The sequence below is a fragment of the Miscanthus floridulus genome, chromosome 16, assembly GCF_019320115.1.
Source record: "Miscanthus floridulus cultivar M001 chromosome 16, ASM1932011v1, whole genome shotgun sequence".
NCBI lineage: Eukaryota > Viridiplantae > Streptophyta > Magnoliopsida > Poales > Poaceae > Miscanthus > Miscanthus floridulus.
The window spans coordinates 31401816-31421037 of NC_089595.1; the positions used below are offsets into that span (position 1 = coordinate 31401816).

At 43.3% G+C, this 19222-nt stretch overlaps 1 protein-coding gene across 1 annotated transcript in view; it reads left to right on the plus strand.

Annotated features, from left to right (window-relative positions):
• Positions 1-7563: 7563 nt before the first annotated feature.
• LOC136510527 (uncharacterized) overlaps positions 7564-19222 on the plus strand; it is a 69871-nt gene continuing 58212 nt past the window's right edge. The window contains exons 1-2 of the mRNA XM_066504944.1: positions 7564-7705; positions 10645-10728. Of these exons, the coding sequence (XP_066361041.1) occupies positions 7564-7705; positions 10645-10728 (226 nt within the window). The remainder of the gene's footprint in view (positions 7706-10644; positions 10729-19222) is intronic.

A 19222-nucleotide genomic window follows, 5' to 3' on the forward strand; every position in this document is an offset into this window, starting at 1 on the left:
CGTAAAGAATAAAATCGGTCGTTGAAAACTATCAATGTGACGGTGGTAGTGGGGTTGAATTCCACTGTCGTTTGGAACGCCAAGCCGACTGGGATAGGCGTTATGGCCGCTGGCCCTACATGCCCGTTTAGTGTACTGGCGATAATAAATTCAGCGTGAGTTATTTCCCCATTTCCCAACTACCCACAACACAATTGCATCACCATTACTTTCCTACGGAGCATGCCTTGTCTTCCCTGATGCTTATATTAACTGCTCCTCTCTGTTTCTCCATCTTCAAGGTTGGCCTATTTAAGCCGGGGATGGATGCGCTTCTTGGCAATCCACACACTCATTTCTCCTTAGATACATATAGATACAGACAAAGCTCTTGAGCCAACCATCTATATTTTCTTCATCGCCATGGTGCTCCTTCTCCAACTCCTCTAGCAGCAGCGGCGGTGTTGGGAGAAGGCCTTCAAGATTGGGTACTACCAGCATCTAGGCGCAGCGGGGGCTACTCAATCTAGGTGCTAGTGAAAGTTTTGCGAATAAGGGGGTTCGCTTATTTGGGCAAGCCAAGGGCTACTCAATGCACTTTGGTATCCCTGGTTTGACCTACGCATTTCTTGTGTCGATTCACCATCCCGACACCCTAGCGATCCTCCTTCCTCTGGAGCAGCAGCGACGACGGCGACGCTTCTCTTCCACGCCCTCCTCGCAACCATGAGATGTGAGCACTATAACACCCCAGTGTTAAGCTTGCATTTTTCACTTGCATTGCTTGAGCATAAGCATCATCCATTCATTTGCACTCATGAGCATGAAATGATACATTTACTAATTGTGATTCCTTTCATAAAATGCTTAAATTGCCTTGTGGATGCTTAGTGATCATGCTTGATAATGCAAGTGAGTGTTGGTTGGTCACCAAAACAACTTAGACACACTTAGAATGAAAAATGGAACCAAGTTTATATTCATGAGTTGGTCCAAAAATGCTTCTAAGTGATGGTATTACTAGAAATGCCCTTTATTAGGTTGATTGTTTGACCTGTCTTGACTAATTACTTAAAGGATTGCATGGCAGTGGGACTTAAATAAAAGTTGTAGTTTAGATCATGTAGACCAAACTTTGTTTAAGGGTCAAGAGCTGAATCAGTGCCTAGTTTAGTCAAACAAGGCTCACAAAATTCAACTTCCTGTTGTTTTAGAACAAAATTTTCCTGTCTTAAACTGCTTTATAGTTTCAATGTACCCGCCTTTGGTGATTTTTAGTTTGCAAACTAGTTCGAATTAGATGAAACTTTCTTAAGCAATCTTGGAGTACTCCTGTAGCTCTACCAAGTGGTGAAGTTGGTTTGCCAAAATTCATCATGGATTAGGAGTTCTAGTGGTTCAAAAATCAAGTTTAAGATGTTGTTTTCAGGCCTGAAATCGGACTCGCCACGCGCTATGGTGGCTGACCAGGTGTAGGCCACGCGCACCGCGTGGTGGCCATACGCCGGTGCCGGCCTACCCTATCAAGCTAGATGGGAGAGCACTCGGTCACCCACACTCCCGTGTGCTCACTCTCTCGCTCTCCCTTTCTCTCACCCGAGCTCTCCGAAGCAGAGAAGCACAACGCCACCGCCGTTGCACCATCACCGACCACGCTAGCAACCTACGCCACACTGTCGCTTGATTCATCTTGCCCATAGCTCTGCCATGTCACGCACTACCTCATCGACCCGCTAGCAGCCCCATTCGAGCACAGGTAAGGCGCCAATACGCCCTCGCCATAGTCGCCATGGCCATAGTGCGCCGCCGAGCTCGAGCTCACCGTGGCCAAGCCACCTCGTGCATGCACCGCTCTTGTAACAGAACCAACCAATTATACGAAATTAAGTAAGAAAATCATCCGCCAGAGTAGATGATTTAGCAAACTTAAGCCCGTATAACCCGGTAGTCCATGAAATCACGAAGGATTTCAAACCAACTTCCATTCTAGCCAAGATCATAATAAGTTTAGCGGTCACCATCACATATTACATAAAAGTTCGCAATCTCAGATACATCAGAGTTTCAACATAGTTATTACAAAATAAGTTCGAATAAAAGTAGCGAAAGTCATTTGTTCAAACCACACACACACTCACACGGAGTTTAAATACAGTGCCAGCGAATGATCATCTCCAACAAAAGCATCAGATGAGACGTAAGGAATGACCATGCCCATGGTCCTAAGCATCACCCATCGCATGATAAAGGCAGTTGATACAGTAGCCGTAATACATCTACCCATCTGCAACAAGTGGGAATAAAACCCTGAGTATAAGAAGGTACTCAGCTAGACTTACCCAACATAACCGAAAATAAGTGACACCAAGGATTATGAAGGGCTTTATAGTAGGGTAGCTGACTCATTTGCAAAAGAAGCATTTTTAGCCTTTCAAAAACCTTCCTAAAAGCATTATTGTCAATTTAATTATTATTAACCTGTCGACTAGATTTGCACCTATACTAGAGCAAACATATAATTAAGCAGATAATGATAACCAATGATCATTAAACAACTTCCATACTGTCATATTCACTATAACTATCCAAGTGTTCCATAAACATTTACTACGATGAAGTAACTCAAGTCAAGTGCTCACTATCCAGGAGCGATGGCGATTCGAATCGATTCCTAACCAGCTGGTGATTTATTCCTTACACAAACCTCACTCACCCGCTAAAGTGAGATATTGATCACCGAGTCAACTATCCAGGAATCTCGAGTTTGCCAGGAACCACATGTACTCGGGGGTCGACCGACTGCACTTTGGTCTTATCATCTCGCCCTCGTGTCCTACCACACCTGCTCTGGCACAGTGCGTTGCGGGTAATCTACTCGGCCCGAATAATCTTCCAGCTTCGTGGTCGGAAGGTACTTTATCTGACCAGCTAAATGTAAGGCATGCGTTCAACATGACTCGAGGCCCAACAACGGTCGGTCCTTAATCGACACAGACGGAAACACTACAGTCCAAAACTCTGCAAGTCTCCATCCGGTCTCAATTTCATTTAACACTTAGTTATACCATGACTTCATAGTCATCCAAGCAGATCCAGGTAACCACCTATATCTCGTAGGTGACAGGAAATCACCCGACTTCTACCAGTCTAAGCCAGCTAAGCATTGACTCGACTGCTCCTGATCTCGCTGTAAGTTCATATCAGCCAACTGCTCCTGCAAGCTAGCTATAGCACATGCCTGTCTCTTCTTATGCTTTCTCCCCTTGAGCTTATCCTCACCATGCAAGCCAGTCAAAGTCTAGTAGGTACTCTCGAGACCCTCATACGCTCTGATGGCGGTGAACATAGCACTCATTGCCTGGTTGTCGCTAGCCTGTCCTTCAGCTGGACCTCTGACCAGGGCACTTCCCTGAGGCTGAACCCAAATGGCATCATAAGGATCATTCCTAGGAAAAGTGCCAGCTAGAGCTGCTGCAAGCTCACTGTGAAATCTGCTCATAATGTCCCTGATGACACGGAAGGCTGCTCCCTCTGCACCCTCAGCTGGAGTGCGACCCTCAAACTCCAAATGCCAACCATCCCAATCTGGAGCATCACCGAGAGCAGGAACCGTGATCTCCACCACTGCGAGTCCATCCTCTGCTAACTGGCTCTCATTCCAAGAGTACACCAGCTCTTGACCCTCTGGGTACCCCACATCATGGAGCACTCTCCAAAGCAAGGTTGGCATGCCAAACTCGCTCAAGAAGGTGTCCGTGGTGCGGTGCTCCCTCAGGGCCAACGGACGTCGAGGTGCTCTTCCTCCGGTGGACTTACGGGCGGTCTGCTTCGTGCGGGCCATCTGTAGCAAAAGTTCTTTTATTACCCCAGGGAAACATATTTTAGGTGATACAACTTTTATCAAAAGGAGATAATCAATTTATAAGGGGAGGAATGTATGACATGAATGAAATGCACAAGTAATATGATGTATGTACGTTCTACACGATAGCGTTGTTATGTACCTGCAGAAGATTCATTTTAGCCCAATTCCCAATGAATGCATAAAAGCAGTAAATTTTTATCTACACGCTCTACACGAATCCCCAGATACGTGTACAACGGTAGTAACTACCCGAACCATCATCTTATTGATGGCATCGCCTCCACAGACAGAAGACCCATACATGAGATACCTTTGTAAAACATGCGTAGAACATGTAATTACTCCAGCATCATATAAGCATTCACCCTAGATCGGCGGTGTATCCGATCATGCTCTCACAACTCACACTTACCGAGGCGTAGAGGCAAATGATCCATTCATTACCACTCAAACAAGTGGCACTCATACAATAGCACGCCGTATGATCGACGAAAGAAAAATATGATACAAGAACCCCAAGTCAGTACTTAATTAAGCCACCTAAAGTCCTTAACTGGGCATAAAGGATATGATCAATGGCACACTTTATATTTTGAAAATCACGTTTTCTAAATGCCTTTTTATTTTAAATACACTTGTGAACAGTAACACGCTAAACCATGCTCTGATGCTAGCTGTAACAGAACCGACCAATTATACGAAATTAAGTAAGAAAATCATCCGCTAGAGTAGACGATTTAGCAAACTTAAGCCCGTATAACCCGGTAGTCCGTGAAATCACGAAAGGATTTCAAACCAACTTCCATTCTAGCCAAGATTGTAATAAGTTTAGCGGTCACCATCACATATTACATAAAAGTTCGCAATCTCAGATACATCAGAGTTTCAACATAGTTATTACAAAACAAGTTCGAATAAAAGTAGCGGAAGTCATTTGTTCAAACCACACACACACTCACATGGAGTTTAAATACAGTGCCAGCGAATGATCATCTCCAACAAAAGCATCAGACGAGACGTAAGGAATAACCATGCCCATGGTCCTAAGCATCACCCATTGCAGGATAAAGGCAGTTGATACAGTAGCCATAATACATCTGCCCATCTGCAACAAGTGGGAATAAAACCCTGAGTACGAGAAGGTACTCAGCTAGACTTACCCGATATAACCGAAAATAAGTGACACCAAGGATTATGAAGGGCTTTATAGTAGGGTAGCTGACTCATTTGCAAAAGAAGCATTTTTAGCCTTTCAAGAACCTTCCTAAAAGCATTATTGTCAATTTAATTATTATTAACCTGTCGACTAGATTTGCACCTATACTAGAGCAAACATATAATTAAGCAGATAATGATAACCAATGATCATTAAACAACTTCCATACTGTCATATTCACTATAACTGTCCAAGTGTTCCATAAACATTTACTACGATGAAGTAACTCAAGTCAAGTGCTCACTATCCAGGAGCGATGACGATTCGAATCGATTCCTAACCAGCTGGTGATTTATTCCTTACACAAACCTCACTCATCCGCTAAAGTGAGATATTGATCACTGAGTCAACTATCCAGCAATCTCGAGTTTGCCAGGAACCACATGTACCCGGGGGCCGACCGACTGCACTTTGGTCTTATCATCTCGCCCCTGTGTCCTACCACACCTACTCTGGCACAGTGCGTTGTGGGCAATCTACTCGGCCCGAATAATCTCCCAGCTTCGCGGTCGGAAGGTACTTTATCCGGCCAGCTAAATGTAAGGCATGCGTTCAACATGACTCGAGGCCCAACAACGGTCGGTCCTTAATCGACACAGACGGAAACACTACAGTCCAAAACTCTGCAAGTCTCCGTCCGGTCTCAATTTTATTTAACACTTAGTTATACCATGACTTCATAGTCATCCAAGCAGATCCAGGTAACCACCTATAGCTCGCAGGTGATAGGAAATCACCCGACTTCTACCGGTCTAAGCCAGCTAAGCATTGACTCGACTGCGGATACCCGGGTAACAAGGATATAGTATAACAAAGGTAGACAAGGTATAATGCAGCAACGATTGCAAACAACTCCTGAACGTAATGCATCAATTAAAGTAAAGCATTGAATTAATAATTGCAAATCGGGAGAAAATGCTCCGGGGCTTACCTCTCTCGAAGGAGCTCGGACGGTGATCGGGGCACTCCGGAAGTTCCTCAACGTCCTCCTCGTCGGCTTCTGGCACTTCCTGCGGCTGTACCTCGAACTGCTCCTCGGGCTCCTTGGGTATAATGACTGGATTCTCGGTTTGCGATCCTGTATGATGCAATGTGCGTAAGTGCTTATGCAATCGGTGCATCGGATGAGATGAATACAATGGATATGTTTGAATGCGAGATAGTCAACATCATCCAAGAAAATATACTACAAGCACATGTCATCTACTGCATTCTCTTCTACTACTAATATGTTAAGTCAACATATCTTATTAAATGCTTCAAAGATACACCAAAGCGAACATTATTAACTAACTTGCATTAAAGAGGATTATTTTATTTCATTTTAAACTAGGGCTACAACAGCAACCTATATTTCTGGTGCTTATAAAAATCTAACAAAATTACAGTAGCATAATACTACTCTAAGTAGACTACCATAAAATTTTCATGGCATTTGGATAAGTAAAACAGTCTACACAAAAATGACAAGGCATAAGTGCTTAAAAAGGCATAAATAGGAAACCTTAGTTAAAAGTGTCAAGCAACAGATTTCTCATTTTTCCTAGTATCACTCTAGTATAAGAATAGCACTCACCAAATTTTACCTTTACTGGATCTATAGAAAAATTATGAAAATTCACACAAGTATTAATCAATGATAAAAGGAAAATCTATAACTCAAAAACTACATATGCACTAGATCTGAAATTTTAACTAAAGCTTCTACTAAGCAAGACTAGCATACCCACAAAATTTCATAATTTTTGGACCATAGAAACTCAAGATAAAATTTCAACAAGTTTGCATGCATCTAAAAACACATTTCAAAATCCTATTTAATTCATCCAAAATTTCTAAAACCTGTGCTCATATAATATTTTTATTAAATACTAGACATTACCAGGAACTCAACAAAATTGGAACCATAACATTTGGATCTACCAAACTTGATTTACACATTTTTGAATCATGCACACAAATCTGTGAAAAACAAAATAAACAAAACAAAAGGAAAACCTAATCAGCTACTGGGCCAGCCCGAACGGATTAGGCGGCCCACGACTACGCGCACACATAGCCCAGAACAGCGCAGCCCAGTTCCGTCTCCCTCTCAGCAGCGGCGACTGACAAATGGGACCCGCGCGTCAGCGAGAGAAAACAGGGGACGGAGAAAGACGACGGCGCGACAACTACGAAATTCGCCAACAGCGATTTCTCCGGTGGAACCGAGGGCAAAGGCATGCCCACCTCGACCTCCCGCATCCATAGCACTCCTAAAACTAGACTCTAACGGACTCCAGGGACATCGGCCATGACCCACGGCGGCTCGGCCATGGCGCACGGTGGTGCTCCGGCGAACCCAGGCGGTTGGTGGCCATACAAGGCGCGCGTAAGCTTTTAGTGAACAAGACGGACCTTCCTATGCTACGACTACCGGCTATGGTGAAACGGTTAGGCGGGACCGCGTGAGATCACCGGCGGCGACCATGGTGGCCATGCCGCGGTGGCGCATGGTTCGGCAATGCCGCTCACCTACAGCTTGGCTGGCTCCGTGAGGGCGCTGACGAGGTCCGTGAAGCGATGGCGGAGCTACGGGTGGGATGGTGGTGGCTGTGGCACCGCAGCGAGCTCGAGCGAGCTCAGCGGAGCTGATGGCGTCGGTGGTGCGCTGCGGCTATGAATGGGGAAGGCAACGGAGGAGTGGATGAGTGCAGAGCGCGTGCGGAGGGCAGCAGGGCGCGCTCCTCTTCAAGCCAGCCAGCGCGCGGCGTGGTCAGGGCGAGCCGAGCGCATGGCGGACACGCGGTGGCCGCCATCTGACCTCGATCGGCCATAACAGGTCTGAAGCCAAAACACTGTAGCGTGATTCAGATAACAAGAAACTGACTGACAGCGCCAAATGGTGATGCTCTATCTCCTAATCCGTTGATTGTTAGCGAAAGAAATCAAAACATAAGTTGTACACCTACATACCAGCTACAAAACTCATTTAGAGGTCAATGTCTAGTTTGCAAAGGACAGAGAGTAAAATCATGCCAAAGTCGTGTTCAAGAAACTAAAAAGTGGAGTTTGTACTTAGAAAATTTCTAAGTGTTGAACCCAACCTAATTTCTGACTTGTGGGACCATTTAGAGCATGTTGTGCACATTTTCATGTCTTGGTCACAAAATAACTTTTGTTCCTTATATAATTTGCTACAACTTTGTTTTAGGTTGCTCAGACATGCAAACATTCTAAGTGGTACTTTTTGAATAGTCAAACCAAAAAGTCCTAGGGTCAAAACAAGTCAAACCATGACTTGAAAACTTAATTAGGCAAAATAATCAACATGAACATTGTTCCTAATGACCTTCTAAGTATAGCTAAGTTGTTTAACAATATATTTAGCCATACCACACGTTTGTCATACAAGAATCAAGCACTGAATGTACTGAAACGATGAAAAACAATTGAAATGTTACTTTTGTTTCATAGTCATGTTTCACATGTTTCATGATCTTGTTGCATTACAATAACTAGCTAGGTTCCACTAAAGTGAGTTGCACATGTTGCACTTGGGTGTTGCACACTCTTTAATTCACAAAAACAACACTCATGAAATATACAGTACATTGCAATGTTTCGATAACATGTTTCATGTGATATATGCTTGTGAATGGATGAATGATGCTCATGTTCATGAAATGCAAGTGTAATTAGGCAAGCCTAACACCAGGGGTGTTACAGCTCTCTCTCTCTCTACTATTCCATGGTCGCTAGGTCTAGTGGATGTTGTAGCCATTGGCTTTTAGCTAATGCTGGCCGTGTCAGAGGAAGAACGCTGCATCCACCACCATGAGCCGGTTGTGCTGCTACCATGTGCGCCACTGTGGCCGTGCTCGCTTTGCCTTCTTCCTCTCTCTCTCTTTTAGGTGCTAGGGCATCGCTTAGGGACGGTGAAGCTCATGGGGAAGATGGATGCATGATGTTGTCACCCGGCTCACCGAAACATCGTAACGCCACCGTCGCGCTCACGCCGCTATGCACGCGGTCGTGCTTCACCGGTGCCTCCTAGAGCCCAAATCCTAACCCTATATCTCTGCTAGGTCACCCTCAAGCTATAGCCATGCTCGTTCGAGCTCGCTGTGGCCAGAGATAGCCAGAACACCACCATGCGCCGCCATCAAACCACCATTAGTGCCGCCACCATGCCTAGCCGCTGGTAGAGCTTCCACCATCTAGCTCATTTGGTGCAGAATGAAGAGGGGAAGCTAGTGGTGAAGACCGCATTGCTGGAGACCTCACCATCGGTGACTTCTTCGCCGGTCAAACGCTGCCCCTGCGCTGTGCTTCTGACGAGTGGGGACGGGTTGACTGTAGGACCCTAGTGTCAGTCATAGTGGGGTGTACGGCGCCGGGTGTGCTTAGCAGTTTAACAGAGTTTTGATGATTTTCTTTAATTGTTTTTTAGAAATTGCTGCAAACTTGTAAAATCCATAACTAATTCTAGGATTGTTCAATCTAAGTGAACCAAATTTTGTTAGCTTCATCTTAATGAGTGCTATCTATTAAAAATATGAAACTTGGTATGTGCTACAGTTTTATACCTTGTTTAAATTATCTTATTTATTACCTATTTAATCTTATAAAATGCATAACCTGAGTTTAGAAGATGCTAAAAATATGATTCTAATTTTGCTAGTCTTGTTTTGACATGTTGTAGCTAGGAAAAATATTAAACCTACAGTAAGCATGCTTGGAATATGACTTCTTGCTTTAGCTTGATTAAATGCTAGTTTCTTGTGAAATTAATTATGGTAGATTTATGTAACCTATGGGCATGAATTAATTCCCAAAGTATTATTATGTTATGAGGACTATAGGAAAATAGTAAATCTGTTGCTTGACACTTTTCACCATGCTAAACATATTTAAATTGCTATAAACCATATAAGTTGTCATTTTTGTAGAGGTTGTTTTACTTGTCTAAATGATATGAAATTTTAATAGTAGTCTCTTGGGAGTATGTGTAGGCTGCTGGAATTTTTCTAGAATTTATTGAACACTAGAAGTAGCAGTTCCAATTTTCATCTAAATTAATTGATAAATTAATAAAGGCTTATATAAAATTGATTTGGGTCCAACTATCATACTTTTTAACATGTTGGTGATATATATAACCTGCTGGTACAGTTGGTTATGCCTAGTTTTGATTGGTTGTATGCACATTATTTATTGCTCTATAATTCACTTGAATCTAGTTTCTTGACTTGATTGCTTTGTGTGAGCTTGATGCTTGTTATTTAGATGCTTAGGCTAATTAAGATGAGTTGTTAGTTATAGGTTTTAGGCCTCTTACTAATGATGAACAACTTTATCTTAGGTTGCTAGAATGTGATGAGTGTATGTTTACTTTGCTAGAGAAGAGATATGCACCTACTCGGTAAACAAAAATTAATCTACTAGATATGAGATATGCACCTACTGCATAAAGCAAAGTAATCATGTCATCAACTTGTTATCTTGTTGCTAAGGATGTGTATGTATATGCATTTAGTCATACCATACTTGCACTTCATTCCTTGTGCATTCTCTGTATTTATCTATATCTTCATGCATATAGGATTGCCAGAGGGAATAACACTTCTGGAGTTCGAGGCTGTGGGAGAGGACCAGCAGGAGACCCAGCCACGGGAAGTTCCAGAAGGTGAAGAATAGGCCTAGGAAGAACTACCTGAGTGCCTAGACCATAAGCCCTCAGCCTAGTTGAAAGGCAAGCCCTGGAGCATTCTAAGCCTCCTACATTTTACAAATACCAATTTGAGTTCCTTATGTTTGATGCATTAAGTTGTAGGAGTTGTTTGTGAAACACTTGATGCATATAATCTCCTTGTCTAGAAATATCTACCTTGAACCCTATATAGGTCTAGGATCGAATAAATGCTTAGTCATGCTTAGTTCAGTAGAAGTCAGGTGATTTCCTATCTCCTGCGAGCTATAGGGAATACCTGGTCACAGTTGGCTATATCTGCTATCGTGGAAAAGAACCATATGATGATGTAATTGGAGGTCGAACAGAGTATATGTTGTAGGTTGACTCATGTGATTCCATCTGTGCCGCTTAAGGACTGCATCATTGTTGGTCCTCGGTCATTTTGAACACAACCTCTCACTTAGTTGGCTGGATAACTCGTTCTGACCATGAAGCCGAGTAGCTCAACTCAGGTTGGGCCTTGTTCTGTTTGAGTGCGCACACTAGAGATAGTAAGGATGTGCGGGGAGCCAGATGTGAGTCCAAGGGCAGGCCGGGCCTGATCGTCCTAGCAGCTGACCAGTCCCTGAGTGTGCGGCGCTGATCGTACCCACGACATATGACCTGAGTTGTACCAAAGGTGACCTAAGGCTGCCTTGGCGCAAGTATGTATGGCTTTGTGTTAGGATTTCTGCCCAGCTGGTTGCAATCGATTCAAATCGTCGTCTCTCCTAGATAGTGAGAAACTTGACTGAGCTTCCTTCTATCGTAGTGAGAACATGAAAGTGAAATGGCTATGATGATAATATAATAAATGGCTATGGTTACTATTGCTATGCTATATAATTGTATAACACATGTTTGGCACATGATAGTTGCTAATCTAGAGTTGAATAGCTATAATTAACTTGAAGACTGAATTATAAAATGTGTAGTTCAACTAGTGGCTTTTTATGCAAAATATTGTCAAGCTAGCTCCACTTATAAAGTCTTGCATGAACCTTGGTGTCGCTTTATTCTTGGTTTATGATGGGTAAGTCTAGTTGAGTACCTTCTTGTACTTAGGGTTTATTTCTCACTTGTTGCAGATGGTACGGTGTACCATGGTTATTGCAAGAACTGCTTCTCTCCAGCTATGGACGAGGAGTGAGGCCACGTGCACAACCCTTTTGTGTTGTCTTACCTATGATGTTTTTGTCTGACTTGATCAAGAACTAGCATGTATTTGAATCGTGTGTGTGATGATGGTTTCAAAATTATATTGCTTCCTCTATTGTAGTTGAACTTGGTGTTGTAATATTTATATCTGAACTCCGATGTACGATGAACTATTTGTGAGCCTTATGTAACATGTGACGTATATGTTGAATCATGTACGATATTGGTTGTATGTTGACGATTATTCGAGATCCTTTGTGATACTCGACGGACTACCGGGTTTATATGGGCTCAAGTACGATAGTGCTATCGCTCCAGTGGTTGCTATTGTACTTATGCTCTTATAAATTGGTCAGTTCTGCTACAAGCACCACCATATCCTAATCGTTAAGGAAGTTACTACACAAGAAAGGTGGACAAAAAATGGTTTCCTTCATTTTTTTCTACTGCTAAACTTACATGTTGACAATTAGTCATCCTATGCAGAAATACACATGCTCGTGACCATGAGAGGTGGAGATGCTCCTCTTGCTCTGTCTCTCGACCGTGAGAGGCACAGTGGGGAAGGTAAAGCACCTCATTGAGGTGCTCCTCTTCTTGCTCTCTCTCTCGACCATGAGAGGTGTTGATGCTAGTAGAAGCTTTGCAAGGTGTTGCCTCGTCCTTAGCTTGCACTGCCTGTCTCCGGACTCGACTATGGAATGTACCAGTACTCAATAGGTCTTTATTATTGTACACCCAGTAGTCTTTGATAGGTCTTTGTTATTGTACAACTGTGGAATGTAACTGAAATTATGAATAAAGTTGCTGTGATGATTGTTACTATGTCGTTTATATATAGTTTTTGCCTTAAAAATAATTAATAACTAAATGGCGACGCTTGTTACTCTATTTTTTAAGTGTCATAGTATTTGCCTTGGCTACACTAACATGAGATAAAGCACCTCACTAAGATGGTGCTGGGGTGAAAGTATTTGCCTTGGTTAATTTGTAAATTGGTTTGCTGTGTTTGCAAATTGTCATTATTACAGCTCCCGTTGCCGTTTCATACGGTGATTCAGCGTTAGTGTTATATCACAAAGTGCAAGGAATCAAATGGTCTGTGTCATCTTCCCTGCTTCATCGTCCGTGACTCGTAGGGGTGGTCGTGGATGTCATGGACCTTGACTGCCGCCTTCCCCGTTTGTGTTTATTAGTGGAGATGACTTGAATAACTTGTATTAAGAAATTGAAAACAATTGACTATATTGAGGTATGGTCAACTCTTGACTCATATCTCCTGTGAACATTCTCTAAAATGATAATTGCAATATTTGGTCTCATATTGAAGTATTGGTAAATTATTTTCTATTGATATTCTATTTTTAGCTTCCACTACCATGGGATGATGTGAACATTGCTTCACACATGTAATTGGATTTGATTTCTGTTAGTTGATCTCCACCATGGCCTATTGGGCCCTTGGATCTACGCCCTGATCGGGGACGCCCAACCCTAATATGGTTGGTGGGCCTCTATCGCACAACACTATAAAGAGAGGTGGGGATCAGGGCTCTAACTACGAGGTTGACCGGAGCCACCGTAACCCACCAACAGCTAAACCTAACCTGATCTAAAGAGAGTGCTGCCAGTGATGGGAAGACCCATTGACTTCGCCGTCATCACCTCTGCATCGCCACCACTACGCTGGACTCCATAGCACCAAACTACCACGACATCGGCGTTCACGCAGCTACGACGCAACTGCGCCAGGGTGAAGTAGAGGAACCGATTTCTACATCTAAGTAAGATGTTTACCCCTTGATCTATGTTTCAGAGGCACTATGTATGCTAATAATGATATCAGAGCTGGGTTAACAGTGTATAGATCTAGTATGGGGTAGAGCATTGAAAAGAAATCGAAGAAAAGATCAGACGGTTCGATCCGGTTCGAATTGAAACCCTAACCCTAACCGGGTAAAAGAAAATGAAAAGAGACCGGAGAGGTGGCGGGCATCACTTAACTACTGGTCACCACCGCCACCGCGTGGGAAAAGGTGCCGCATGGTCGTCTTCGCCGGCGCGCGGCAAGAAAAAATTAGAGGATTCAACCGAACCCAAACCGAGAGAAAAATGAATCGAGTTAATCCTAACCCTAACGAAACCCTAACCCTAACCCTAATCCCTAATTGGCAAAGAACTAAGAAGAACACAGCAAGATCTGAAGACAAAGAAGGGGAAAAGGGGAAAGGGCATGGGAGGCGGCTCATCGGAGCTAGACCGACGGCCACCGATAGCTAACCCTAATTGGGTGAAGCATAGAGAAGAGAAAGGGTGTCGATTTTTGGAAAGGATCTCAAAGCCGAACCCTAACCCACAAATTAGTCTCAGGGAAGAACAACAATGAACCAAACCCTAATCCCCAAATCAGACAAATCCGAGAAGAAAAGAAAGGAAAATCAAAATGTAGAAGAAGAAGGGGAAAGGGGAAAGAGTCCTACCTCGCCGTGCATCGTGCTGTCGCCTCATCGACGTGCGAGAAGAAGTCGCCGCTACCTCTAGGGCACGACACCCACTGACGCGGCTGCTGCAAGGCCTCTGGAGTAGGGCATCGCGGTCAGGCTGCTCGACAGTGCCGCGCTCACCCGCTAGGGAGTGCGCACGCCGACGACAGCGCCATGGCTCTGCCGTCGTCGCTCACTCTCGCTCAATGTTGACTCAACATGAGAGAGCAAAGAGAGAGAGAAAGGAGAGGAGGAAATAAGGTTCTAGGGTTTGGGGAGGCAGGCCAGGTGGGGGTGGAGTTTTTGTTCACCCTATCGGCGTGCTCGACCGTCTGATCGGAATGGATAGGCGATGATGATAGGGCCGGCTTATGGCCCAGGCAGAGTGGTGCGGGGTGCGCACGTGTGGGCTGATTTCCCGTCCTAGGCCCAGGTTACGGCTTGGGCGTGGGGGCCGCGCGGCACGCGTGGCTGCTGAAAGCTCTAGTTTGATTTTGGTGAATTGATGAAACCCTAAGTGTTAACCTAGTTTATGAAAGTGATTATGAGATATGTGGCACTACTCCAAGTAATGAGTAAATTGTGAAGATCATGATGATGGTGATGCCATGGTGATGATCAAGCGCTTGGACTTGAAAAGAAGAAAGAGAAAAACAAAAGGCTCAAGGCAAAGGTATAAATGGTAGGCGCTATTTTGTTTTGGTGATCAAGACAGTTAGAGAGTGTGATCACATTTAGGTTTGATAGCCGTACTATTAAGAGGGGTGAAACTCGTATCGAAATACGGTTATCAAAGTGCCACTAGATGCTCTAACTCATTACATATGCATTTAGGATCTAGTAGAGTGCTAACACCCTTGAAAATGTTTATGAAAATATGCTAACACATATGCACAAGGTGATACACTTGGTGGTTGGCACATTTGATCAAGGGTGAAGAAGATAAAGGTGAAAAGGAGTTAGTCACTGGTCACGCAGTGACTGGACGCTGTAAGGCTACGTCCGGTCCTACTAACGTGGCAACACACAGTGTTGAAGGTGACTGACCGGACGCTGACTGTGTCTGGTCAAGCATGACTAGACGCGTCTGGTCGTGAAAAGTCGTCTCTAGATGCTTACTGGAAATGACCGAACACTGGGGTTCAGCGTTCGGTCACTTTGAGCTGCTGCGTCTGGTCGTCACTTGGCCGTTGAGATCGGGCGATCAACATTTGAAGAAAGGGGACACGTGGCACACATCGTGTGACCGGACGCTGAGGTCCAGCGTCCGGTCGATATGATTGGAGCGTCCGATCACCCCGTGTTATGCCCATTGAAGGGTACAATGGATCTATTTTGTGGGGGCTTCTATTTAAGCCCCATGGCCGGCTCAAGCTCACTCTCTTGGCCATTTGCATTGACATAGCAACCTTGTGAACCTCCAAGTGAGTGTATCGCCACAACGAGGAGTAGCTTGCCGGCAAGCAAATAAACCTCGATAAAAATCATTGTGTTCATCATTTGATTTCGTGGTGATTGGTCTTCATTGTTATTCATTCTTGTGATTGATTGGCTCCTTCCTCGACACGGCGGTATAACCTTCTTACTCACTCTTATTACATTACCGTAAACTAGTTGTCAAGCTCTTTAGTGTAGCTAGTTGTGAGAGCTTGTTAGTTTGGTTAGTGTTGCTCTTTAGTTAGCTTTTGAGAGCATACTAACTTAGTGTAGTGTCATAGCTATTGTGTGGATAGAAACTATATACACTAGAATTGTGGTAGGTGGCTTGCTATTTTAGTAGCCTAGTGCAACACTTGCTTCGCCTCATAATTGTCTAACCGGTTTATTAAGTGTTGTTGTAGAAATTTTTAATAGGCTATTCACCCTCCTCTAGCCATTAGGACCTTTCAGCTGTTAGGCCAAAGTTTTGCGCTGGGCCACGCTGCGCAACCGGGCCACGCACTGTTGCTGCTGGGCCGGTACCGTAGCTACAGGCCGAGCCACAATGAATAGTAAATAAAGTTCCGAGTTTATTTAATTTTTAGAAGCAGATAAATTTAGTTTTATATCTCTGTTAAAATTTGAAGCAACGAGATAATTTTTCAGAGAATAGTTGAGAAAAGTTTAATGCTTCTGAAAAATAGATAATGAATTTTTCATGTTTCCGCTGCTAAAGAAATTGTTTATTCTCCAGTTATTTTGAACCAACGTGATATTTAATTGGAGAAAAAGAGATTTTGACATAATTATGATGTTGTTATTTTCTTACCAACGTTGTTAATAACAATATCGTAATTTTAATGATTTTATGCATTAATTCTATTACTACCCAACGGTGATGTAGAATTAGTGTATAAGAACAATTGTATGTTTTAATTTTGACCAATGTTGGAATCAAGGCATGCAATTGTTGTTATTATTTATGTTCTCACTCTATATGAATTGTGTTGCCAGGCGGATACATCTTGATGGGTTGTATCAAAGAGATCCCCACTCTCAAAGGTGACAACTACACGGAGTGGAAGAAAAAGATTGACCTGGTCTTCATCTTAGCTGAGGTGGACTGGGTAGTCACCTCACTATGTCCCACTGAGCCTGTGGCATCGGTGAGGGAGACAAATGAGGCAGATACCGCTTGGGCAACTAAAGAGAGGGATTTTGAATCCCAAAAGATGTCCTATGACCTTGAGCATAGGAAGTGGGTCACTGCTAATAAGAAATGTTTGACTATAATAAAGAACACGATTGAGCCTACAATTGTGGGCTCAATCCCAGAGTGTGACACGGTTACCGAGTACCTCGATAGAATAAAGAGTCAGTTCACTGGCTCTTCAAAGAAATATGCTACCTAGCTGATAAAACAATTGGTGATATAGAGTTACTCTAGAAATAGTGGCATAAGAGAGCTCACGATGCGTCGTCGAAATTATGGCACTGTCGTTTAGGCCATATTTCGAGGGGGAGAATAGAAAGACTAGTTAAGAATGATATTCTTCCTCCATTAGAGTTCTTATATTTAGAACAATGCAGAGAATGCATAAAAGGAAAGTATGTAAAAAAATTAAGAAAGACGCCAAACGAAGCGCAAGAATTTTATAGATTATTCACATAGAAATTTGTGGTCTGTTTCCTGTAAAGAGTGTGGATGGTTATAATTCCTTCATAACATTCACAGATGATTACTCCCGTTATGGCTACATTTATCTAATCAAAGAAAGAACAAAAGTGTCACAGAATCGACCAATTTATAAGAGCACAAGTATAAAAACAATCGCCGAAACGATCAAATTCTCGAACTTAAGCCCATATAAACCCGGTAGTCAACTAAAATCTCAAAGGATTTCAAACCAACTTGCATACAACCAAGATCACAGTAATTCAACATAACATATCGTATGTTACAACATTTTGCAGATGTTCACAAATAGATTACATCATCACAGAGTCATTGTTATTACAAAACAAGTCTTGTAAAACATGCGGAAGCAATTAGTTTAACTTACACACCTGAGTTCAAATACAAATACTGGTTTGCTGATCAGAACCCGCAAAAGCATTCAGATAAGAGAACAGAGATCATGCCCATGATCTAGTCTTCATCACCCGCCGGGTGAAGACAATACTTACAGAATCCCTTATATAGAAGGTCATCTGCAACAAGAGGGAATAAACCCTGAGTACGAGAATGTACTCAGCTAGACTTACCCATCGAAAACTAAACAAATGACACCAAGGATTATGCATAGCTTAATGTAGTGGATCTGGCTGACACATTCTTTTTGTAGAAAAGCATAAGTAATAATGATCAACTCTTAACCCATCGAAAACCAAACAAATGACACCATGAGTGCTCAGTGACTTAACCTACCGTTGGGCTTATGCCAATGGTTCCCTGCACATCCTTACTTCCATCCAGATTGTGGACCCCTGCTCGTGTTCCCGGCCTGAACCGAGCTACTAGGCTTCATAGTTGGAACGACTTATCCAGCTAGCTAAGTGTTAGGCTGCGTTCAACATGACATAAGGACGTACAGCGTATCGGTCCTTAAACGACTCAGACGGAGTCACTATGTTCAAACCTACACAAGACCCAGTCCGGTCTTAATTCATTATTCACATGGTTCTTTTCCACGATAGCAAATATAGCCAACCGTGATCCACCTCATCCTAAAGCTCGCAGGTGACAGGAAATCACCTGACTTCTACCGCACTAAGCATGGCTAAGCATTTAACCCGTTCCTAAACTTAAATAGGATTCCAGTGCGATATCTGGACAAGGAGGGATATATAATGCAGCAATTGGTTCCAACCAATTCCTATACTTAATGCGTTATCAACGAATAAAAGATACTCAATGTACTTGTAAAAACATGGGAGGCTTAATATGCTCTGGGGCTTGCCTTTCAGGAACGAGGAAGGCTGGTGGTCAGGGCACTCAGACAACTGCTCCGCGGCGGCTGCTTCGTCGGCTTCCTGCACCTCGGGCTCCTCCTCCTGGTTGGCTCCCTCGAACTCCAGCAACATCACTCCCTCTGGCACACCTATTGCATGAATGCGCAAGATAAATATCATGGATGCACATGAACGAATGTCAGGGATGCTGGGGGAATGCACATGTTCGCTGTAGTTTGCATATTCCAACTTAAGCCCTATTCAAATCACTTTCACTTACCAAGTTTATACAACCTAATGTATAATTGCTCATCTTCAATTAATGACCTAGCACCTGCACCTAAGCATATTCTCAAGTTAGGCTAACCCCTAAACAATCAACGAGAACATTGCATCAAGCATACACTCAAGCATTTGTATTTCAGAAAAATGAAGAC